The sequence below is a fragment of the Corvus hawaiiensis genome, chromosome 9, assembly GCF_020740725.1.
Source record: "Corvus hawaiiensis isolate bCorHaw1 chromosome 9, bCorHaw1.pri.cur, whole genome shotgun sequence".
Lineage (NCBI taxonomy): Eukaryota > Metazoa > Chordata > Aves > Passeriformes > Corvidae > Corvus > Corvus hawaiiensis.
The window spans coordinates 17,563,893-17,589,567 of NC_063221.1; the positions used below are offsets into that span (position 1 = coordinate 17,563,893).

The 25,675-nt window shown below is 40.1% G+C and overlaps 1 protein-coding gene across 3 annotated transcripts; it reads left to right on the top strand.

Moving 5' to 3' along the window:
* The first annotated feature begins 2,262 nt into the window (after positions 1–2,262).
* GTF2B (general transcription factor IIB) lies at positions 2,263–24,367 on the top strand. 3 transcript variants are annotated; one of them, XM_048312881.1, is made up of 7 exons: positions 2,263–2,370; positions 4,778–4,884; positions 14,883–15,016; positions 21,007–21,153; positions 21,290–21,419; positions 22,003–22,284; positions 23,870–24,367. In XM_048312881.1, exons 1-7 carry the CDS (start codon positions 2,354–2,356, stop codon positions 24,001–24,003), a joined length of 951 nt encoding a protein of 316 aa, XP_048168838.1. In that variant the 5' UTR covers positions 2,263–2,353; the 3' UTR covers positions 24,004–24,367. The 3 variants fall into 3 exon arrangements, with proteins under 3 accessions (XP_048168838.1, XP_048168839.1, XP_048168840.1); XM_048312882.1 differs by lacking the exon at positions 2,263–2,370 and adding an exon at positions 2,665–3,263; XM_048312883.1 differs by lacking the exon at positions 2,263–2,370 and adding an exon at positions 3,349–3,372.
* Positions 24,368–25,675: the final 1,308 nt, after the last annotated feature.

Below are 25,675 nucleotides of genomic sequence, written 5' to 3' on the forward strand. Positions count from 1 at the left end.
AATTCCAGTATAAACTATTTTTTTAGACACTAAGTTTCTGTGAAACCTACACTCTGTTTTACAAGGAGTTTAAAATCTGTTGCAAGTTGCACTCGGGAGCTGTGGTGTTGCAGGAACTAAGAGATTGCAACAGGCTATTGAACTGCACAATAAATCAACAAACCATTGCAAAGGTCCTTTAGACATACAAGTAAGAACCAGTGATTTGTTTTCATTAATGTACTATTCATTGTGTTTGCAAAGGCATCTGAATATCCCATTGCATTATTGTTGAAATGATGTTGGTAGTATTAGGAATGTAAGAATTGCAATTTAATTACACACTTTTATTACTGACAGTAAGCAGCATGAGATACTTGGTGTGAAATTTTAAGAAACTCCAGAATGACCAATTAAGCAAGTTTTAAACTAGGATTATTGTAACTACAGTGATGGGAAAGAACAGCTGGGGACAGCAAGGTAAACTTTGTGTAGTATTAAAATGATCTGTTGTTGACAGAGGCTGTTAATAGTGATATTTCCATCTGCCACATCAACCACTTTTTGTCAGCTGCTTGTGGAAAAAGTGCTTGAAAAATTGCTGCAGACAAGGAAGAAAGAAGTCATGATATATCATCTATTGTATTTTTGCAACATTTCTGAGAATTACTGTCCTTCTGTGGTGAAAATTAAATTCTTTCAATTCTAACTTAATGAGAATAGGGTTAGGAGGGCTGACAGTGATTGGCAGCAGAACATCTTGTTTGTAGAACAGAATATAGAAGAAACCAAGACAAACCTGGAAAGCTTGAAGGTACTCATTGTGGTGATGGGGCACATCTGCTGCAGTCACTGCCCCATACGCATTTCGAGGTTATGGAGAAACTTAGTATCACGTACTGTATTACACTGCCAGTTACAGTGATTTTTCATTACTCTTTCATTATTTGGGTTTACTGAGCATTTCTGAAAAAAATCATTGGAAGTGGCAAAAAAGTTTTAAATTTTTATCTCAGCATCTCTAGTCTCTAATAGTTCAGCTTTCTTATATTCCAAAAGGTTTGTATTTTTTTATCCTAAGAGATTTGTTTTCAAGTTTAAACTAGCCCATTTTCAACCAGCACACAGTACTTCAGTTAGTAAAGAAGTGTTTGGAGATTGTGTGATAATTAATTTGACTCAATATTAGCAAGTATTAGAGAACTTTTCAACTGCAGGGAATTTCTTCCTTTGAGCTGGTAAATTGAAAAATATTCTTTTTATATAGTGGAGACATGGGCTTAACTGGTGTGAAAAGTCCTGTGTATATGATTAATAAATAGATAGCAAATTTATAACTGTTGAGAGACTTCGATACTGATCACTTTGAAGCATTGAAATAATGGCACTTTCAAAGATCTATAGACACTCCTGTCCCTTCTCTTTCAGCGAGGGTAGACTCATACTAAAGGAATACTTCCCTCCCTCCCCCCCCGTTTTATAGCTTGGGCTCGAAAACCTGTTGTTGCTACTCATTATACAGACTAATTTTGCATACGGATAATCTCTTGTGGAGTGAAAGCCGGGACTCGAGTCCAGTGCTAGAGGGCTTTGGTCTTGCAATAGTTTCTGTGGTTTCCCCTCCTCTTTGGCCCGATGTTTGCTGCTAAGGTGGATGCGAGTGGGAGAGACAGAAGGGGAGCTGCTCACAGCGTGCAGCTGTGTGCGGGGTAACAAGGAAAGCCCGCACAAACCAGCGGGCTTTGCGTCTGCTTGAGTGAGCCCGAGCGTTTGGGCAGGGCCTGCTTGCACGGCCTTCCCTGGGACACAGCCGCCCGACACCTGCGGGGCCCGCCCAGAGAAGCGCCGCGTTTTTCTCGTCATTCCGCCAGCCCAGTGCCAAACCACAACAGCTGTAGCAGGCGATGGCAGCAAGCAGGAACTAAACTTTTTTTTCTCCTTCCCCTTTCAGGGAATTGGTCTCTGCTTAGTTTCAGAGCCAAGGACATGTGGTACCCCATATACGTTTGTGCAAGCTTGGGACAGTTTTGCTTACACTTGTTTTCTGTGGGAATTCAGGAAACTGCTGGAGTGTGCACAAGAGCAGCTGAACCGGAGTCACGGCCCGGGGACGGCACGGTGGGCTTTGTGCAGGGGCTCTGTGGGCTGCTGCCTGGGCCGATGGTTCCAGCCGATGTCCCGCAGCTGGCGCTGCCCGCCGGGACAGGGCCTCGGCTCGGGCCCGCAGCCGCACAACGCCGCCGTGCGCCCACCCCTGCTCCCGCCCCTTCGCGGCACCCGTAGGAGCGCTCGCGGCGCCGCCCGCCCCTCTCGGCATTTAACAACCCGGGCCGCGCCGCCCCGCAGGCTCCGGCACTGCTGCAGCGTCGCCGAGATGGCGTCCACCAGCCGGTACGGGGGCGGCCCGGGCGCAGGGGACCAAGGGAGGAGCGGGAGCGGCTCCCACACCGCTCCCGTCCGCGGCACAGGCAGAAAATGGCCGCGTTGCCCCCACTGCCGGCCGGAGACGGACCGGCGGCCATCGGCGCTCTTTCCTGGCCCCGGTGCTGCCGGTTTAGCGCGGCTCTCGCGGTGCCCGGCGCACCGGCTCCGCTCTGGTGCCCGGTCTGTCGGGGCCGCTCCTGGGGCGGCGGGAGGCCGGACTCTGGGGAGCCCGCGCCTGTTTGGGCTGTGCCGGGAGGCCCCCGGCTGAGCGGCCTCTAAGGGGCCGAGCTCGCCGTCTTTGCGTCTTCGTGCTGCTTTTGCTGGGCAGCGCTCTCAGGGGACGCCGAGGTTTTTGGGGCATTTATGACCTGAGTGCGGGACTCCTCGTTAGCGACAGCGCGGTGCGAACGGTGACCCGGCCCGGTTCTTTCCCCGAGCGCGGCTCCGGCCTGGGCCTGGGGCGGTACCGAGCTCGTCCCACCGTGTCCCTCGGGCGGGCACCGCCTGGCGCGGCCCCCCGGGTCCCTCCTGCTCTGCACCGCCTCGAGCTGAGGTGCAGCTCCCCGGCCTGGCTCCGCCTTATCGGGCCTTGAAAACTGCTTTTAGCCTCCCGCCCTAAATCCGTACCGGCACCAGTTTGTGACCAGTTTCGGGCTCTGAATTCTTTTCTCCTGGAGACGTATCGAGTTTTTCTTTCTAGTCAGGAATGAAGAAAGGCCCACGAAGTCGGCTGGAGTGACTCTTAACTCCTGCTAAACCTGTCCTAGGATCTAGGAAGTGCTTCCTAGTAGTCTTGCTGCAGCTCGGGAGTTATTTGCTGAGATGGGCCTTTACACACGTGCCATGCATTTTCCTTCGGTGTAGGTGGCTTAGTAAATTGAACCCATTGCAAGGAGTACGGTATATATGTCTAGATAAACCGAGGTAAAATTGGGATGGGAAGACAAATTTTTGCAATGTTTTATGAAGGTAAAGTCTGAAACAAAACACCACTGGTATTCTTTGAGGTGTCTGGATTTTTTTTTTTTTTTTCTTTTGCTTTGTGTGTCGCTAGCCTTTTGTGTAATGCCAAATGTCAGGTGATTGTGAATGCTTTGTCAACAGTGTTGTCATATGAAACTACTGGCTGGGAATAGAGAGAAGGAAAGTAGTTTAAAGAGGTTTAAGGTAGTATTTTGAATATAATATACATCTGAAGATCTTGTGTTGACATGTGCTTTCTGGAGGTTTTAATATGAATAGTGATGTTGATTTTCAGTTTTGGTTTCAAGTTGTAGATATTTTTTGTGAACAGTGGATTGAAGTGTTTGGGTTGTTTGTATTTACACTCATCAGAAATATCTAAAAACTTAAGATGGAATGTATAGATTAGGTTGAAATAATAGTGGAAAATGGGGGAACTCAGAATAATTTTACTTGGAAATTTTTTACAATTAAAAGGACTGCAAGTTGTTTTTTGGTTTAATCAGATGGGGGTTAGTGAGAAGCTGTGATAAATTTTTTGTGATCAACTCCTGTACTCTCTGCTTTTTAGCTTGAGCGGAATGGCTTTGTGGAATACACGGATCCCAGTTGTAAACACATGTTACTCCATTTCTGAAATAATTGGTCTTAGTAGAATTACTGAACAGTTGCTAGTATGAGGTATTTACTTTTAAAACATTTGGTTAGAAACAATTTTTTGTTACTTTGGTCAGTAACTAAAAGTTGTTGTAGTAAGTAATGCTAATGCTTTATGGGAAGTTGTAATTGTTGAAGATCCATGGGTGTGAAAGAGACAGATCCCTGTTATCAGAACTTGTTGTCATATAATTGCCTTATGAGCTGATTATTTTTTGTTAAGATCTTACAGTTAATGAATTGCTTAATTAAAAATGGGATTTATTCTTCAAATAGTTGAAAATAAACCAGTGTTTGAGCTGAGAGTTTTTTAAACATACATGTTGTATGTGCACTACTTCCAGAGTTAAGGACTTGGTAAATAATACTGTTCTGATCAGGAGTGAAAATGCTCATTTGGAATGAAGAAATCACCACTGACTTCTTGGGAGACTTCATTTAGCAGTAGTTTGTGAATTATGCTACGGTTAATCAAGTCTGTTACATAGATTCTTGATGTTTTGAGTTGAAGTGGTTTTGGTATAGGATACATTACAATAAAATTGGAATTTAAGGTGATGTGAAGTCTTGATTGTCAAATGTAGTGTTACAGCATTTAAATTAAAAGTGCAGCTCAAGTAATTACGTTAATATTCTATAATTTAAGTCATTAAATACTGTATTATTAAAGCATTCTTATCAGCAAGGAACTCTTTTTTTTTGATATGCAGCCTGCTTTTTTAATAATGATTGATACTTCTCATTTGTTTCTTAGTTTGGATGTACTGCCAAGAGTGACTTGCCCAAATCATCCAGATTCCATTTTAGTGGAGGATTACAGAGCTGGTGATATGATTTGTTCTGAGTGTGGGCTTGTAGTAGGTAAGTAGTTATTCATATTTTTATAAATTGCCGTATAACCCAAATGTTGTGTGTAGGTTTGCTCTCCCTTGATGCCCAAGTGTGGGTGGTAGATTTGGTGGTGTTTGTTTGGTTTTGTGAGGTTTTTTTGGGGGGGCTGTGTAGTGTTTAGGGGTTTTTTTGTGATGGTCCGTTGGCTAAAAGCTTACTGTTTTGAATAGCCTGTTTTCTGGTAACTTCTTGCACTATGAAAAGAATCAAACTCTCTTTAAAGACTGAGAATTTAAAATATGCTGTAATATGAATTAGAGTAATCGTGTTGTCCAGTATTCTGTCTTTAATCATGACTCTTCTTTCATTTAGGAAAGTATAAGAAATGTTATAAAAGTGCTCTGTGAAATAACTTGCTTACAAGAAAAAAAAAAATCACAACACAAAACCAAACCCCAACCAACCTCTGTTTCCCATTAGCTAGAGGTTATCTTCTGCCCTGAAGGATTTAGATTTATATGGTTGCCAGCACCTGTGTTTGTTAATTACCTCTCCCAAGGCTTTTGAGACTGGAATTCTGTGGAGCTCTTTTACTTGGTTTGTGTAGCAGCAGTTCTACAGACTAAACTGTATTTCTAAGTGTAATGGAATATTTAACATGAAGGGCCTTTTAGGCATTGTTTTTTGTTTGAATGAGAGAGAGGAAGTTGTCATAGAACCTGCTGCATATACATTTTTATGTATCTTTTCTAGGATGAGCATCTTACGTGCACCTTATTGTCTTTATTCCTTTTATCATGGGAACCTTTCCACACTTGGATTATGATAATTCTTTAAACTTCATTGATTTCTGTTAATTTTTTATTAGGCATGCCATTATGAGAAGAAAACCCTCCTTGAGGGTGCATGTTTGGGTGATTCATCCAGTGGTGCTAAATGTTTCAAATTGTTTATATCCCTCTCTCCTAGACTGTGGTGGTTTTGTTTTGCCTTGCTAAACTTAAAATTTTTCACAAAAAGCTGAAAGTTAAGGAATTTGTGGCAAAGGTAGTACTAATTTAGCCAAGCAACTAAAATAAAATAACATAACTTGTTAAAGTAAATGTTAAACTTGAGTACCAGTTTCCTTTAAAATTATGAAACCATTTAAAACCTAAAGGAAGGGTTAAATCTGCTTTGTTAAAAGAAGGGCTGGTTTAGATTGCATAAATTTTGATAAAGGTCAGTGAATCAGAATAAACTTGCTGGTTAAAAATTCAAATATCCACAGCAGTGTTTCCTACTGAAATATGATAGTAAGTGTCTAAGTTACGGCTTAAAAATAGTTTGGTGCATGTTCAGCTCTTTGTGGGGTTGTCATAGAAGTTGAGCAAAAGTTTAGAAAAGCCCGTTTTGATCAGTTCATAACTTTCAAGATAGTTCTGGTATTAGGAGAAGAGGAAAAGCTTTTTCTTCATAAATGTAATTTTTAGGAGCTTGGAATTTGTCAGAAGTCTCGCTTCATGTACTTTCTGTTACAAGGTACTCTTGCCTGAAGAGTTTTATCCCTTTGGCTTTTCTGAATTAATAGCATTGGTGATTTTTTTAGTTCAAATTGTTAGCACTTTCAATGAGCAGGATCATTAGAATATTAATAGAAACTGTTGCTGAATTGAGTTTTTAATGTGTTTGTAATTGTCTTAGTGCAGTTTACAGCCAACATTACTGGTAGAATAAAATATGTTTTTTAAGTTAGCATTTCTTGTAGATTTGTCACCAAAACGCTTTAACAGCATTGTGCTGATTGTTCTCATTCTGTGTTACATTCCTTCAGCTATTTAGCTTACCTGTATGTGTCCAATTCCTTAGCTAGGGTATCCAGCAGGTAATTTGGAAAACCAGGTAAATAGGATCAAGATGAATAATTGAAGAGCACATGACCAAAGAGAAGTGTGAGCACTCAATATTTTCTCACCTGATCTGATAAGAAATTTAGAGGAGGTGTAAACCAGATCCAGTTCTTGATGCCTGTTTTTTGGAGATGCTTATGAAGTAGGGATGTTTTAAAGGAGTGAATACAAAATTTAGTTTTGATGTGTTCCAAATGCAACTTTTCTGTATTTGTTGCAGATTCGATGATACATGTTCCCCTTAGGAGAGTAACAGTTTCATTTCTTGTTTTTACATAGAAAAGTTTTGTTTCAAGGCCTACATGCGTCATGATCACCAGTGAGCAGAGCCCACTGAAAATATATTTTGGGGTGGACTAAAAGTTACTGAGATCTTTTTTAGTGAAGGGGATCATTTAGAACAGTTAAGCCCCCCACCCAAAAATCAATATACTGTGTGGCCAAAGAAGTGCTACAGGTTTCTTTAAAAATATTATGATTTTAGTGTCTGCAGAGCACTGCTGGTGTATGTGGGACAGAATGGTAAATGCTGAATTTGTGCTCTTGCTTTACTACTGTAATGTACATACTGGTGTGACTTCACTGATTTTTTTTTTTTAATTTATTTTTTTTGGTGTGTGTTTAGCTGTAGACAGAGCTAATAGCCTTTGAGTTAACTAAGTGTATTTGCATTTGATGTTTTTCTTGCTTGCTATGGTAAAGTACTGAAGTTGCATATTTATGGAAAAAGTGTAAATTTATTATCTGTAGAACTGTGTTGTAGGGTAAAATAGCTGGTGAATAGATAGTTTTCAGGTTTGTAATCGATTTTCAGGGAATAGGAGATTAAATCAGTATTGTTATTATAATAAATGATCTTGTATTTATCAGGTCTGCAGTTGAAAGGGTAAAGCAATAGAAAATTTTGGGGGAGCAGGAGGCTAGGAGAAGGGGGAGCTGATCTCTTTATCAAGTGAATTCCATATTTTAGGCAGAGCTGTATGCTGTGAGTACTGTGTTTTAAAGGGATTTTTTGAGAGATTTTTAATCAGAGTTGTTTTCTACTTGTAGGTTTTATTCTTAGTCTCAGTAAGATTGAAATTTAAGTTAAATCTAGTGCGTTGGGGTTTTTTGCACAGTATTTTCCACGTGTTCTGAGCAAACTGGTGTTTTGCTGTGCAGTATTAAGTCTTGTAATGTCAGTATGACTGAGACTGGTGTTGAGTGTATTATTGTTTCAAAATACTGCTTCAGTCTCGTATAAACTCTCACCTACCTTTTCACTATTACCTTTTGTGGAGTAGCTTGTGTTCTGTCTTTTCATGGTAATTATTTCCAACTTGTTAACTTTTCCCTTTGCTAATTGCTTTTTGCATGAAAGGCACTTGGAGACCTAAATTACAATTATCCATGGAATTTTGATATTAGCCTGGATTGACCTGCATTTGAGACTTTACAACTCTGTCCAGGTTTATTTGCTGTCACAAGAATTGTATTTTATTATCCCTACCTTTCTCCATTCATTCTAAGCTATGTGCTACAGTAAGGGTTCTTGGGCTGGTGGGGGAGTTCATGGGCAGAGTTCTTAGGGCTTGGAGAAGTACTTAGTACTGTGTTAATTTAAAATGTTCACCATATCTCATTCTCCAGACAGACTTGGTGGGGGGAACAGCATGTTCTTCAAGAACAGAAGGCTAGTAAATCCTCTTTCTTGACAGGTAAATATTTTGTTTACTACCTTATAGGCAGTAAAAAAGGCTGGGAATCAGCTGATGTGCCAGAAGGGGCTGAAGAAAGCAGAGTGAAAGTGGAAGACAAAGAACTGAATTTTCTTGTTGTAGCAAGGTGGTGATGTGAATTTCAGAGGAGGATAAGAACCAGTCCAGTGGCATGTACTGCTGTGTAGTATCTCAGGTATTAGGAATACCTTTCTAAGACATTCCTTAAATTTCTATATAGCTTCATAAAATGTTGTCTTAGTGTGCCAGAGTTAAGCAGCGAGGAATTTATTTTCAGTATGTAGTAAGTGATTTTCTCTAACTTAGCACTCTGCTTTGGTAGGCAGGTGTGGCTGAGAGAGGAACAGTGCTCTTGTATGGATCTTTTTTTGGGTAGGCTTTGATAAAAAAGCAGAAGTCTGTCTCCAGCTGATGAGGATCCTTGGACACGTATCAACTTGTTAAAGCTTTGAATCAGATTATGACCAATATTCAGATACTTATGCCGGGTTCTATGTATACCTGAGAGTTCAGTTGGAGAAATTTAGGGAAAAATATTCAATAGCCTGTGGTCGGGGTAAGGCTGTTGCAAAATTCTGTCTGCGTAGTTGTTTGGCTGATACTTCTGAAAAGTTTGAGATTGAAATGTTACATTGTAAGTTCAAGTGTGGTCCATGAAGAATAGGTAAGATTTGACTATACTGCAGATATTTTCTTCTCAATAAACAAGTAGGAGGGGGTTTCACAGTTGTCTCCCAACTGGCCAGTTCATTACTCAGGATGTCTGTCATTAGGGGTAAGATTGCTTGCTTCTGTATAGCTGCTTGTTTTTTCTGAAAACCAAAGAAACCATTTTTTTCAGCTGTTTGTAGTATCCTGTAAGTGGGGAAGGTGCTTAAGTACTTCTGACTTGGATCCAGTAGAGGGCAGTTACATCCACAGGGAAAAATCTTTTAGTACTTGGGGTTGTGTTCAGGTTTACTCCTTTCTGCAAGTATTGTCAATCTTTAAAACTACAATATGAATTCTTAATTCAAAGTATTGCTTAAAATAGTAGGCAAAAGTCTTTAGATACGAATGTGTATTAGCAGCTTTTACATGCTTGGTGTCCAAACTACTAAGTTGGTCTTGCAAAAAGACTTCGCATTCAGGGGAAAGCTAATTATAGAGGATACTGATGCTTAAAGACATTCTGAATAGTTGGCTCTTGCATGAGCATTCATGGATACTTAATACAGGCAATTTATAATATGAAGAAAATAACCTACTTGCCTTTTTCAGCCAGCATTTCAAATAGTCTGTTTTAATTCTAACCCTTTTCGGCTTTAAAGGTAAGGGTGATACTTCTAGGTGTTCAGCAGTAATGCTTGTAAGAGTGGAAACAGAGTTTACATGTTAAAAGTTAGCATCCTTTGTCAGGCTTTGAAATAAGCACTGCTCTTAGGATGAAATTTCCTGGAGGGTGGAGGGGGCTTTCTAGTTGGTGGATTCTTGGCTGGCAACCAGAGGGGTTTGAGAGCCACTAGCAGTTCCATTAGGTGAAGAGCTAGGTTTTTCTACTAGAGTTAACAGTAACATTTTAAATCATCCTATTTAGGGAATGGTTCTTTACTTGCTTCCTTACCCAGCTGACAAAGTGATTTAGGCAAATAAGGACTAAAAACAATCTGAACTCCTCTGATGGAAAAAGAGTCTCTAATTTTGTGATGTAGGGTAGATCAGACACAACATTTTAAATTGAGATTCTGTAGTTTGGAGCATCCTTCACAAGTACTTGAGCTGTTAATCTTTGAAAGGCCTCAAGTCCTGGAGAGGTGTAACTTCAGCTGACCAGACTTGTCCACCTGATCATTTAACATTTCTACTCTCATTTGCTTCCTCCAAAATTATTGTGGAAGCTGATGGCTTAGGAAGCCTGTAAGTCCTTTTAGATTTGTCATCATTTTGATATGCAGGAGCTGCTGAGCCTTTGTTCTTGTAGCAGTCATTTGCCTGCGGTTCTGTACTGTCTTTTTCAATCCATAGTTGCCTTTTGGTACTGGTGCGATGCTGTTGATGTCTGGCAACTAGTAAAAATCATCTGTGGCTTTTTTGTTTTGTTTGCTTGTGGGGTTTTTGTGTTTGTTTAGCATCTGAAAGCCTGCTTTAGTTATTTTAATTGTGTTGTGAATAGACTGGTGTTGCTGGTTGTGATGATGTGTTTGTGGTGTTGACAATTCATTGAAAACAAGATAACTTTTACAAAGAATACTACTGTCTTATAAAAGGCTGGAAATTTTGTAGAAAAAGCTGGGACTGTAAAATTGTGTGTTCATTTTTTTCCCTCCTCATGAGTTTATTTTTTGGTAACATTTTATACATTTGGTCCTTAATAGAAGTTCTAAAGCTGCAAAGTAGAAAAAAAGGTTGAGTGCTACTCAAGTATGGGGCAGTCCGTAAGCTAATAAATAGAATGTGGAGTCGATACCTGGAGTACTGTGTCTAACTCTGTCCTTGTCTGTACCAGGAAGAGAGAGACTTGCTGGAGCAAGTCCAGCAGAAGGTTGCAAAAGTGATTTGGGAGTTAGGAGAGGCTGAGAGCTGAAACTTAACCTCACACTGTTCAGCCTGGCTCTGTGCAGTTTCATGTCTTCATGATTCTCCCCACCTTGTAGTCTGCTCCTTTAGTTTTTTCACTGTAGTTTGTTGCAACACCTGATTACCCTGCTTAATAAGGGGCTGACTGAAACTTAGGGTAATCCTAATATATATATATTTAAATTTGGCATTGTAAAATGCTTTTAATTAAAAGTATGATATATGTGCTCACTAGATGGCAGCAGATTCCTTAACTAACTGTAAGAATGATACATTCTCTACTAACAAACTTTCAATACTGTATTTATGTTAAAATTAAAATATTAGTTAATAATACACAGAACTTAATGCAATGTACAGCTAACATTAGAGCTCCTCTGAAAAGAGCTTATGAATGTACCTTCTCAGAACTGTTTCAAGACTAGATATGCTCATGAATATTTCTTGTTTTGGTTAGACATCTTGAATTTTAAGCTATATTGTCTTCTTATAACAGATAATGCAGAACGCAGAAGGAGAAGAAAATACATATGTTTGAGTTATTGCAAGTGGAGTGCAATGTTAAAATAGCTGGTATTCTCTGTAAATATGTAACTGAAAATTCAGGACTTGTTGATTGAAAATATTTTCCTCTCAGAAATGACTTCATTTTTAGGTGAGGAGTAAACCTACATAAATTTTGATGTATAGATATTTCAAGCTAATTTTTGAAAACTGCTGAAAATTCTATTTTTATTTTTCAGTCTGACCTGAGTTTGCTTTTGCATTTCTGTAGCACATGCTCTTTGCATTTGTCAGTTGTGAAGAAAAGTAACCTTGGCCTGAGGTTTTCCGTTCTGAGTAGCACTTCTCCATTTTACTAAATGAGCTTTTCAGACGATGGGTAACCTGAGTCAGGGAAGTTGGCAGTCCATGTTTGCACTGGAGCCTATGTGTTAGTGTGTTAGACTGTATTTTAAAGAGAAACTGAATACTAGAAGAGTAGTTTATGAAAAGAAATGGAGCAATGGAGAAAAATTCATCTGTTCAGAAAGGTGCTTTAGTATATCAGCCTGGAGATGCATTTCGCAAGGATTTGGTCCTGTAAACTGTTGTTTTTGTATGTACTTAGAGGAGGAAGCTGAGAAGATGAACTCATCTGTTTGAGGAAAATTAATTAAAGGAGTGTCTAATGTAACTATATCTAGTAAAGCTGTTTTGTTCAAAAGGACTGCATCAAAAGGAAGTAGTGAAGGGAGTATGTGACCACTCCAAACCTTATTGCAGCTTTATAGAGTTGCCCAAAACAATACAATAATGTGAGAGAGACAACTTTATAGTGTACTGATTGGGAGCTTTTATACTCTCATGTAAGACTAAGTTTAGTGCTTTAAAGTTTTTTGCTTTGACCACTTAGGGTGGGGCTTAATTGCATTGGTACTAATATCACAGTTCCAAAGTGGTTTTTTGTATTTTGAAGAATTAAAGATAGTAAATGCCACATTTTGTGTTTTGTTTTTGTTTCTTGTTGAACACGGTAATCCAACCCATTGTACTTGTAGCTGAATATATTTTCCATCTATGGAAACCTTTGGGCTTATTTGTTCCATTTTCATTAATACTTCTAGCTTGTGTCACACTTTTATAAAAGCCTTTTGAAAGATGGAATATGCTGCCTAGGACCTCCGTATATTTTCAATGACACTGACAGTATACAGAAAAACTTCTTTCCTGCAGTAGCAGATTTCTTGGCAAAATGAAGGTATTTGCATACTGCATCTTAACTACACAAATGCTTTATATTCAGTGATTTGTTCTACTTAATCTTTTCTTACTCAGAAATAGTAGTCTCAATCTTCTGTTTGTAAAGTGTTTGCCAAAGCAGGCAGTGATATAGAACTTTTTTGTTAGAGCAGGAATGGTTCATAACTTACAAGAGGCAGATCCCTGAGTGAGTCATTTAGGTCATTCCCACTTGTGTGGAAAAATATTACATCATTGCTCTGTACTCAGTGTTCTATTTATACCATGCCAGAATTTTAAGTACATTTTGCTTTTTTTAGATGCTGTAAACAGTATTGGGGGTTTGTCTAAAAGTAAAGTTACTGCTAGGCCATAGAAGGAGCATTACTGAATCAAATATTTACAGAGAGTCCAGGAGCCAGAGGAGCACACTGTCTGCAAATTTAAGCTTGCCAAGGGTGTGGGGGTTGACCTTTATAGCAGAAAGAGTAAAAGGCAGCACAGATCCGTTCAGTCCTTAACCCTGTAGCTTTTAATAGTTGTTTTTTTTCTTCTCCCTTGTGGCTTTTATTAGACCAGTAAAAAAAGGTGGAGCCATAGCTATGAGCATGTCTGACAGATACTGATGAGAATACCTTTAACTTAAAGTTATTATTTTTTGTTGTAGCAATTTCTTTTGGGTCATTCACAGCTTTCAATTTCAGGCATTCTCCTTGCATAATTTTATGTTAAAAATTGAGTTACTCTGTCAGAATAGATTCCGCTTATATCCCCCGGGTAATTCTGCAGTTGCACCACTCTATCCACAGCTTCTGCATTTTCTCCAGCTTCGGATCTTGTATTACCATTGTTTGCAGAGTGCTTTTTTCTATCTTGTTTGTTTTCACCAGGTTAAATCAGCCTCTGTGGTTTCATTCTAAAACTTCCATAATGGAAATTATGCAGTCAATGCTACTTGTTTTTGCAGACATTTCTTTCACAACACACTTAAACACTGATAAAGGTGGTGAATTTTTCCTTCGGTTTAGCAGAGAAGGGTGCCAATTATTCTGAAGTTTCTTCTGACATCCTACAAAGCTGTATTCTGCTTTACTGCAGAACACTAAGAAAAGTGTTCTTCTGTACCTGTATTCTTAAAAATTCTGTAGTATTGCTCTGGAGGCAACACCTTTGAGATACAGCTTTTATCAGATCTGTGAATACAGTGAACTGTGCTGCCAGCAGTGGCTTTGGGGCTGGGGTTTATGTGTTTTCTTTTGTGTTTCTTTTTTACCCACCTAAATGTCTATTGTTGTGTTTACTGTAGGGCTTTTGCCTGCATCAGAATGTTGGTGAGAATTATTTCTCAAACTGATAAGTTGCTGTAGGAAAGGTTTAGGTGAATGTGAGATTAACAGAGGACAGCAAGGAAAGTTGTTTCATTCAAAGAATGTGGTGCTTTTCCTGTTTATTCTGAATCTGTACTGAAACTCTTCCAGGTATAGCAGGGTTGATTGTGTTTAAGAAGTAGTTGAGTATGTATATTTTATCTTGATACTGTCAAGCATCTTGGAATTGGGCAGGGTCAGATCTGCCTTCAAAAACAAAAATTGATCTGCAAAATGTCAATGGTGGGTTAGAAGGTACAAAATTGAGAGTACAAAGGACCTGGAAATGATGCAACAGAAGTAATTTACTGTAGCTTAATGGGCTTGTGCATGATAGATAATTTACATGTGCACTATGAACACATGGCAAATGTGACAGAACTTGTTAAGTTACACCTGACTCATGGAAAACAATCCATAGGCAGTCCTGACTTCAGCTTGAAATTGAGGTTTTGGTTCCTTTTGTGTATTGGAAATGCCATGATACTCTTTATGGATAACTGTAATCCATAAAGATTACAGTTCCTGTGTTCTGGATGCATTTCTTTAGTTTTTTATGCCTTCTGTGCAGCTCTAGTTGCATTTTTTTTTTCCACTGCTTTAACTTGTAGGTCCTGAATGTTCTGGTTCATTGTCCTGCCAGTTACTGTTGTGTTTGGGAATGCCAGCAGACTGCCTTCTTACAATGCAGAGCTCAGATGTCTGACTTAATGTTTCACGCAGTATTTTAAAGTGGTGTGTTAACGCAGACTTTGTGTTGCTTTCTGTGTTCTCAGGTGACCGCGTCATAGATGTGGGATCGGAGTGGAGAACATTCAGCAATGACAAAGCAACCAAAGACCCATCTCGAGTTGGGGATACTCAGAATCCTTTGCTCAGTGATGGTGACTTGAGTACAATGATTGGCAAGGTAACACTGGAAATACAAAATTTTACTAAGTTTGAGTGTTTTTATGCCAAGTACCAGATTGTATGTCCATAGAGAAACTATTCAGCATATGTATTTATGAAGAGATTTTGCCTGAACTGAACTTGCATGTTTCAGCAGTGGTCCTTTCCTGTGAATAGAAGGAAAGGGCTAACCTTTGCAAAAAAAAAAAAAAATTGCAGTACTGTGAGGTTACTTGCTACCCTTTGATATGTTGCTATAAATAGGAAAGCTGATGTTTCAATTTTTAAAGAAGTATACTTTGACTTAGCAAGTGTATTTGAGGTGATTCTGAAATAACATACTTAATTTTGAGATCTCAATACCTAGTGCTGCCTGTTTTTTTGTAGTAAAATCTGTGTCAGATTCATATTGGAGACCTCGAGATCTCATGTTGTACACGTTCTTCCAACTGATGTTAATGCACTGAATGTAGAATTCTTTCATGGTGTGAGTGCCCCAGAGGAAAATATTCAATCTATATTTGGGTTGAAATTTCGTGGTGCAATCATAATCTTGCTGTTTCCCATGAGAGGAAGCAAGACTAGTCACACAAATGCATTCTCTTTAATGAAGTAGTGACCCAGGTAAGTTTTAGTTGTTGTACTTTCTGCTTCATTTTTTACTGCAAGATCCAAATAAATTTTTGTGGATTTCCTGAATGTTTCATGAAAAGTGGTGCAGTTGTTGATAAATAACTATTAAAAATGTTTTGCTGCTTTGTGTGTTACATGCACACCAGGATTTCTCACAAGTTTTTGTCCCAGTGATGTTGCTAGGATGAAGTGCCTAAATATGTATGGCTATGTGTAGAGAAGTGTCCAACATACTTTTCATCCAAGAATTCTTCAAAGCAAAGAAGTAGACAACTTCTTCATAGAATACTGATGGGCAGCTAATGTTTCACCATTAGTGAAAAAGAAACCTTCTCTCTGAGGAATTGTCCAAGTAGATGGTTGTGTTTGGACAACTCCAAGCCTTGCTGCCTATCACATTTTAGGATTTTAGGTGGCTTTGGGAGTCCATTCAGGCAAACAGATTTCTGCACTGCTCCATTAAAAACATTGGCACTGCTAAGTGGCTCTGTGAAGCAGTCCTGTAGAAGTCACTGAAATTTTAATACCACCTGCATAGGATCAGAAAGATTGCGGTTCAGAGGGCTTGGACTTCTGTCGCTGATTTGGTCAACTGTGATAAAGATCTATACCTTTATAGACAGATGGAGAAATGGCCTGTTTGCTCCAGGTTCATATTGTTCCTCATTTTGGGGCTGTGTAAATACGAGGTTTGTTTCTGAGAGCTCAGTTTGATTCAGTTAGTAGAATGACCTGAGCACCTTTAGAATCTGTGTGTTGGAAAAGACAAAAGATATTTTAGCTAAAGACAGATTTTTGTGTCCAGGTGATCAGTGACTTGTGCTGTTAACTCTCTTCCCTTTGGAGGTTCAGATTCTAATTTAGAATAAAGAGGGATGGCAGCCTTAGTGAGAGAATTAAAGACACAAAGAACCTTTATGAAAAGTTTGTTTGCCCATGAAAACTAAAAATTTTCGGAGATGGACATTCAACTAATGAAACAGTTTTGCTGTGAACCAGAGCATCCCAGAAGGGGCATGACCAAATGTGCTGGAGCAGAGTGCCAGTCCATGAGGACAAGATGCAGGGCTGTTAGTGTGGCGTGATTTAACTGAGGAGAACCGAGTAAAAAGTACTGGAACTGCAGATTGTGTTGGGGAATGTAGAGGGGGTAGTCAGTCCAACTGTGGATACTTTATGTGCACAGGGAGGAATTGCAGAAGAGGTGCATTATTTTCTGTGGGAAATCGAGAGTCCCTTTGACAAACCAGGATGTTTCTGTACAAGAGCTCCTGTGTTTGTCTTGCTGGTAAGCAGGGGCTCTGGGATGTCAGTTCATTGATGTGAACTCTGTATCTGGGGCTGCTTTTTTTTTCCAGTCATTTGCAAGGAGGAGAATGGCTTTTATCAGAAGATGCTGAAGAAATCTTCTGTCAGTGCAGAAAGGGCATGAATTTTGCAGCAAAAATAACTAACTCAAGGAAGTAGTACATTTCTCAAGCAGTCATCTGAAGTCCCTGCTAGCAGTAGGCTGGGATGTGGATTGACCTAGATATGTACAGTGGTTGAACAAGGGTGAAATTGGTGTAGGCATGTAAGGGTAAGTAGTATCTGACAGGGTACAGAACAACTGTTGTGAATTCCAGAGAATGAAGCAAGGTAAGGTTATTGTTTTCCCAGTTACCAACTACTCTTAGAATGGCCTGGAGTGGACCTTGTATTTGTGTGCCAGAGATAGCTTTAGCCTTTCATATGGGACAGGACCAGGGCTATTTCTTTCTGCTTGAGGTAGGACTGCTGATAATAAAATCTTTACAGCTGACCTGTTCCACCCTCCCAAAAAGACCCCCACTAGAAAAAACCCTAAAACACAACCCATATTGTGGGAAATCTGAAAGAGAGGACACTGATAATTCTCATGGCACATCATGTTAGAGATCTGTTGTCAACTCCTGGGAATGTAGGTGGAAGTGGAGTCTGAACCAGTTACAACAGTATTGCCTTGTAACAGTAGAGGAACAGGGTCAGTTCTGCTCCACAGAGTGGTTTGTCCCTCTTTCCTTTGGGAAGGCAGGAGGTGCTGCTCTGGGGCCCCTTCCTGCAAGGGGGTGTGTGGTCTGTATGTGATAGCAGCAGAGGCTGCTCTGCCCGTGTAAAGGGATTAATTCCTAATTGGTTTTAATGCTCAAGGAACCCATCTGTCTGAGGCAGCAGCAGCCTGCATTGGAACAAAGATTAATTTGCCTGTGAAGAGGAGAGTGAATAGTATAGTTGACTGTGATGGAAGTGGTTTAAATTCCACAGGCAGGTCTTCAGGATACTGGCACAGAACTGTAACTCTGAAATTAGATACTGTGTGCTACAGTTGATCTGATTACAATGCAGATCAATTGGAGGCATGGTGAAGTCTCACGTTAATTGTGGCTTCATTGCCAGAATGTTACAGATAGTTCTAACATAAAATAAAATTTAAAAAAAAATGGAACAAGCAGCTTTTAGTTTTGCTTTGATATAGGGAACTCTTTTCTATGAATCTGAAAGAAAACTGTAAGTTTTGTTTCCTATCTTGTGGAAAACATCTTTTGTCACCTTTGGTAGTTAATTGATTCCTTTCTGTAGTAACTGCAACTCCAAGAGAATTTAGATTGGTTGAAGAAAGATTTAATGCACTCTTTTGGTATAGAATTCCTATCCTTGGTTGATCAGGAAGCTGGCTGCTGTCAAACTGCATGGCCTGAATCTGGAAGTGCTACATTGATGAGCAGTGAGAAGATATGAGGGGCTGATGATTCAAAAAGAAGAAAGGATCCATCAGACTGATCCACAATTCATAAAGTCAATTTAATTTCAGTTGAAACTGTGTGGCTTCTGTTTTTTTCCATGAAGGGAAAGGGACTCCTACCATGGTTGTCAAGGGCTGAAATCAACAAAGCATTGTCCCTCGGTTGAAAGCTCCAGAAGGAAAGTTAGATGGTGCATTTAAATAACAAATGCAGGGAGAATTTCTGTGGTTTATGTAAGTAATTGAGGTGGAAGAGTGTTTTCCACCCCTTTGATAGTTGAGTTGTATATTGGTGATGGCTCTTGAAGAGTGCTCATATCAGCACAGTAAAATCTTTGTCTAGTTTTACTCTACAGCACCTAATAGATGTGGGGTTTTTTGTTTTGTTTTGGTTTTTTTTTATGTTTTTGGTTCTCCTTAATCTGTGGACCAGGGAAAGTCCCTGTGGTGAAGGGGAATACTTGCTGGCTCCAGGACAGAGCAGTATTTCCTGGTAGTAGTCTCTGACATGAAGCCTGACTAGACAAGGACTGGGGACTTGCTGTTGTTTGTGCTCACTCTTCTGGCATTTACAAGAGTTTGAGCTCATGCAGTTCCTGGAAGCATTTAAGCATAGCACTGGTGTAGGAGGCCATGATAAACACAAATGTAACACACTGCAGGGAACAGGGGTGTGAGTGATGGCCAGCAAGGAGCCTTTTGACCTGAGACTTCTGTATACTTCGGGCCAAGGGAAGTTCTGGCATTATTTTTGAATGGAAGGCCTAGCATTGCTCTTTTTGGCCTGAAGTTTGTTGTGCTTTATTCTTGTTCTTTTTTTACCTTTTTGTCATACTGGGAACCTTTGAAGAGTTGGAGGTGTTCATCCAGCCAAGGAAGTAGGATTTTCTTTGGAGCAGACCTCCGCTGTGTTGGTGCCAGGATCATGTCTGGGTGCTTATTTTGTGTGAAAGGATGTTTGAAGTAGTAGGAAAAAACCAGAATGGTTCTGGAATCTGTTGTAGAGACCTGTTGAAGGAGCTAGGGAGACTTGTGAGGGAGGGTTCTGTGCCGAAGTCCTCGGTTGCCACAGTGAATCAAGGTGTGTGAGCAGGGAGGGATCCACTGGGGCTGATGGAAATGGGATGTCATTGAGGCCTTGGGCATGGGAAGGGGAACAGTGTAAGTGAATGGTCAAGAGCGAGTGTTATTAGTGTCAGTCAGAGAAGCTGTATAAAATGCAGAAGTGCACCTCAGAGAGATGTGTTAAAATAGAAGGGCAGTCCCAAGAACATGGGTCAGGAAAGAAGAAACTGGGCAGCTCAGAAGAAGGAGGAGATGCCAGGGCGTGTTTTATCCTTTCTTCACTCTGTCTTTACCCCACTTTGTACAGCCTGGACATGTCAATACATTGCTGAATATTCAATTTGAGAACTCTGTGCAAGTGCTTAGCCAGGTTGTCAGTCAGTCACAGATCAAGACCTGCTTTATGTTTACTGGTTTTGGCAAGATGACAGTGCAGTAGTTGGTGTCCGCAGTGGCTTGTTTAAATGACTAAATCTGTCTGCAGTGAAAGTTGGATGCCCTGCCCAGGTAAATTGTTTGAAGGTACCAGCAAGGAATAAATGTTGCAGATTCAGGAAATCCAGGTTTCTACACATAATGGAATTGTGAAGAAGTGTTTTCCACTTGAAAGAGCTGGGGGGGCCGTGCATACTGTGACAGCAAACATACATGTAGACAATGTAAATTACAGACATTGCTGTTCTGAACTTACAAGATGTGTTGTTGTCATCAGCTATTGCTAATCTGACATGGCATAATTTGGTAAAGACTTGTTTTGGACTGCTGGCAAATTGAAAACCTTAAACATTTTAGACCCTCTTGGCTGGGCAAATTTGTATATTTAATAGAAGTATGCAATCTGCATTATCACTTTTAAGGTACAAACAAAAGTATACCTTGGAAGCTTGTTTTGAAGTTGCCAGGTTGAGTTTGAGGCTCTTAATTCTCCGAAGGCCTCAAGCCTTTCTTTTAAGAGGCCTGTGGTTTTCCCATAAAGTCAAAATATACAAAATATTTCCATTTTCTGATTAAGGCTTGCAGCCTCTAACAGGCACGGTATCAAGTTGGGTTTGACTGGTTTGTTGGTTTGGGTGTTCTCTTTGCCCAGGCCTTCACTCTGGTGGTTATCGTTGTAACAACTGGTCTCCAGCCGACCATAAAATTGTTTTTCTGGCTTACTTGTCTGCCACAGATGCAGCCCAAAGGACACACAAGAGTTGCATAGAATATCATCTTGGACCTCAGCATTGGTGCCAGGAGTATTGAGATGCACACACTGGCTATATATTACCTTACTCTTTTTTACTCTGTAACTATTGTTACATGAGGAAAGAAAAAGCCCCATGTGATCTGTGGTCTTTGGAAAGCAATTCACAATTTGAGACTGGTGCAAAGTGTAGAACCTGTTGTGTGGAACAATGCTCAATTGAATGAGTTGCTTTCAGTGATGTTTCTGTGCAGACTGTTGGAACTGTTGCCTTGAATTAAAATGTATAAAGCTGGAAGATGTTTGCTCTTGAAGTGAGCAGGAAGTTGCATGTGTTATTGACAATACAAATTTTTCTTTTCAGGGCACAGGTGCAGCAAGTTTTGATGAATTTGGGAATTCAAAGTACCAAAATCGCAGAACTATGAGCAGCTCTGATCGTGCGATGATGAATGCTTTTAAAGAAATTACAAACATGGCAGACAGAATCAACCTCCCTAGAAATATAGTTGTAAGTTCATGTCTCCCTTTCTTAAATTGTTCTGGTATTGACTTAGTTAGCATAATATAATGAGCACATGAATTTTTGATATTGCTGCTAATTAAATGGCATAGAGTTAATTAAATTTTGTCTTCTTGTGTTGAAGGATCGAACAAATAATTTATTCAAGCAAGTGTATGAGCAAAAGAGCCTGAAGGGGAGAAGTAATGATGCTATTGCCTCTGCTTGTCTCTACATAGCCTGTAGGCAAGAGGGGGTTCCAAGAACATTTAAAGGTACGTTTTCAGTGATACAGATTCAATTTTGCTGTGAAGTAAAGGTTTAGTTACTGTCACTGTAGGAGGTTGGTTTTCTTATTCCTGGACTTTGTCAAATGGGTTGTTCTCAGCTGTAGCTCTCCTTTCAGGGGTGGGCAGAAGGGTCTGTGGGAATTTGTTATATTTGTGTCGTAGGCTCTTGGGCATGAGGGTTTTAGCATTTGCAAGTTACTTTGAGTGTTGGTGAAATTTAAAAGGCATTGCTTTGATTAGAGGATGGATGGGGGGGCTGTTGTAACTGAACTTAACTGAATTTGAACCAGCAATTCTGCAGTAAATTTGTGCCACTTTTCCCTGACAGAGATGCAATTCTCTAGCATTGAGTACCAAATTTCCCTTACTAAGTGAGCTGTATTAATTAGCTCCTTATGATAAATGTGCACTGACTGAAGTTTCACAAACATTCAGAGCTTATTTAGTGATGGTGGCCTTCAGGACATTGGCCATCTTTGTGGGTCTTAATATATTGAGAATCAAGTTTGATTATTTTGGGGGAGCGAATGCTGTGAAGCCTAAAATTTAATTTATACTCTTTCTTCAGAAATATGTGCAGTGTCCAGGATTTCAAAGAAGGAAATAGGCCGGTGTTTTAAACTTATTCTGAAAGCTCTGGAAACCAGTGTGGATTTGATTACAACTGGAGACTTCATGTCACGATTCTGTTCTAATCTGGGTCTTCCCAAACAAGTACAAATGGCAGCAACACATATTGCCCGTAAAGCTGTGGAATTAGATTTGGTTCCTGGAAGAAGCCCTATCTCTGTAGCAGCTGCAGCAATTTACATGGCATCACAGGCTTCTTCAGAGAAAAGGACACAAAAAGGTAAAACTTGACTTTTTTGGTCAAAAAAAAAAGCTTCCTGCTTGAAAGAAAATTCAGTGTTAGTGTAAAACTTGGATGAGGTCTGTGCAAACAGTGATAAGCTCCATTCTAACTGCATACAGCAAAGACCAAACCAGGGTCTCCCAGTCCCCAAAATGAACGTGGAGTAGTTGGCTATGCTCAGTGTAAACCGAGTTCATTTTCTTCTGGTATTAGAAGTTGGATTCTTGAATGCAGTGGACCAGTGCATTCAAATGACCATAATAATTTAAGTTCACCCATGCTAATATTTGCACATGTCCATTCTGTGGCTCTAAAATACTTCAAATGCAAACTTGGGGGCAGTTACAGGGAGCACTTGGGCTTTGGGATTACACTGAATCTTCAATCACTCCTACAGCCAGGAAATCACCTGCATTAGTACATGGTCCTTGACTTACTGTGAGCCTGTAGTAAGGACAGAAAATATGGCATTGCAGGGTTTGTTGTGGATCAGCTGGAGCAGATTCCCTGCTGGTAGGGTAGCCCCTGGGGAGCCAGTAAGGAGTTCAGGGCTCTTGAGCCTCAGGGCAGCATGGATCAGCCCCTGGAGCTCAAGGGAATGAGGCCTACAGGGTAGCAATGCCTGGAGAAAGAAGTGTGCTAAGACTGCAGGGGATAGAACTTGATGTGAGAAATAGATCCAAGTGCTCCACTGAGTTGTCCAGTTCAGATCAGAAATGTTAAAAATGTAGCAGTTTCTGAGTGGAGAGTTCCTTTTGGATAAAGAATAGCTTTTATCTGTCAGGTTCTGGTGTTTTGTTCTGCATTTGTAACTGCTTATGTCCCTGGAGCATCCATCATATTGGCACTTTCCTGGGCCTGTGAGTGATCTGGAGCCAAGGAAGTTCAGTGCCTTCATCCTTGCTCGTTGTGAGCTATGGGATTGTATCTCTTAAGAGTGAGTGTTAAAATACAGCTGCCTGCCATGGACACCATGGCTCCACACTGTTCCAGTGTTCTCAGACAATGCTGAAGGCTCTCATGCAGTTCAAGGTTTAAATCCTAACTTGACTAAATCTTGAATAAATTTAAGTTTCTGTGCATCTTAAACAAGTGTTCCCTTGGCTTGTTAGACAGTTCTCTGTGTCTCTGCCTTATTTCTTGGTGCATTTTAAGGTTAATGTATTTAATCTTTAATTGAAGGTATCACTTTTTGTCTGTGACTCAGTTTTTTGTTTGCTTTTGCTTATATTTCATCAAAGCATAAAAATGAAGATCCAGAAGTTGATGATGATTTGTTAAAATATTGGTGGTCATATATAGAGCTTGCAGTAGATGTTTCTAATGACTTTTGCACTCTTAGCCCTCTGCCAATTTGAAACTGATGTTATTCCAAGATTGATAGGTTAAGTTGAACTGTGGCACATGAGAAGACAGACTTATACATGCAAAATATTAATCTCCACAGTTAAAACCATTTCTAGCAGGCTTTTGGGAGAGTTGCAAATGAAGCAAGTGTCTAGTGCCTCTTGATAAGTTATGCTTGCTGGTTTCTTCAAATGGCAAAAGTAAAAACTAATCACTTCTCTGCTTTTTGTTGTAGAAATTGGAGATATTGCTGGTGTGGCTGATGTTACGATTAGACAGTCATACAGGCTGATCTATCCTCGAGCTCCTGATCTTTTCCCAGCAGACTTCAAGTTTGATACCCCAGTAGACAAGCTACCACAGCTGTGAGATTGCAGAGGGTTAATTTCTGCTAACCCCCTCCCCCCAAAAAACCAACAAAAACAAACTCTTTATTTTTGCCTATAATAAAGGATGTACAAAGTGTTAATATTGGGTCTTCGTGTTGTGGAACTGGAGGATATGGAGATGGAGCATAACTGCTGGAAGGCAGCACACATTCCAAGGGTAAAGAAGCTCATTGTGTGGCATTTCATATGTATATATTAGTGGAAGTAAATATTTAATAACTTGCAACAAATTTAATTTCATATCGTTGTACTTATTTAGATTTCTTTTGTAGGGATCCAGTAAGATGTATTTTGGAGAATTTAAAATATTGTGTAATTCCCAAATAAACTGTTTTCCAAAAACACCATCTTGTGGGTATGACTGCAATGTGACATGCACGTACTGTTGTACATGCTGAGAACTGGAATGCAGTCCATGGAATGGTGGAGTGAGCTTCATGATTGTGGGCTTGGTCACAAGGCTGCTTAAATGCTCACTTTCTGGACAATTTCTGATCTCTAGAGTGGTTTAGTAGTTGTAGGGAGCTGTAGTGCAGGTGCTTGCACCCAGACTGTAAACAGTTGCTGAAAAGCTGTTCCAAGTTTTGCACAACTGCTGCAGGATATTTCTAAACTGGTTGTGAAATGATTAATCCCATCCTTGGCACAGTCTCCCTGATTCTCACTGATGTCTCTGCTTTTCTTCTGTGAATTTGACATAATGACAAAGCAGCTAAAGAGAAGCATGAGGACTCACTTTAGTTGAATTCCTGGTAACTTCATGATGCTTAGTACTGTACAGAGAAAAGTAGAAAGTATTTCTAGGGTAAGTTTCTGTTAAATTTCTGACCTGCCAGCCCTCCCTGCAGTCTGGCCTGCGGTTATGTTCTCAGTGAGCGCTTGCTGTTTGAAATGGTGTGCCAGGTGCTGAGTGAAGGCCCAAAGTTGTTCAGCCCTGCCCAGACTAAGAACTTTGAACACTGGTTGCCTCCTGACAGTGTCCCTTTATGTACAAAGCAACAAATGTGCTTAACTGGGAGTCTTCTGGTTCCTGAGTTCATTTTGTATCACAGGTGCAAATTCAGTTTAACCATACAAATGAACAGCTGAGGGGTCAGCTTGCTGCACATCTGTTCCTAAGCCATCCAGAGGGATGGCTACGTGCAGTGCTAATAGCACTAATTGCCAGTAGCCCTCACTGTTTTCTTGCTAGTTGAGCTTTAATTCTCTTCTGCCAGTAGACTGGAAATATGACAACTGAACATTTTTTAATGCAAACAAGTAACAAAGGTTGTACAGTCCTGTTGCACCACAGGAGCTGTTGGTTGCAGAAATATTCTGGTGTCAGTGTTAGAAGGGGTATGACCAGTAGTTTGGAGGGTATGGATTCAGCGTCTGAGGTATTGCCTTTGACTTTGTTGCAACATTTTCTGTTACCTGGCTATTCCCGGTCTTGGTCTGAGCTACTCTGCCTGCCTCCTCTGTGGGTAAAGGTGGGATGTGTTGAATGGGATGGGCCTGACCTTTAATGCTCTGTTACATCTTGGGAATGCAAAGGTGGAAATTGCTTTTTCTGTGAGTGCTGCTTTCCAGTATAGATTCGTGGGTTAAATCTACCCCATGAAGGTTAGAAGTGACTGACATGTACATTGCCCATAATGCTCATACTTAAA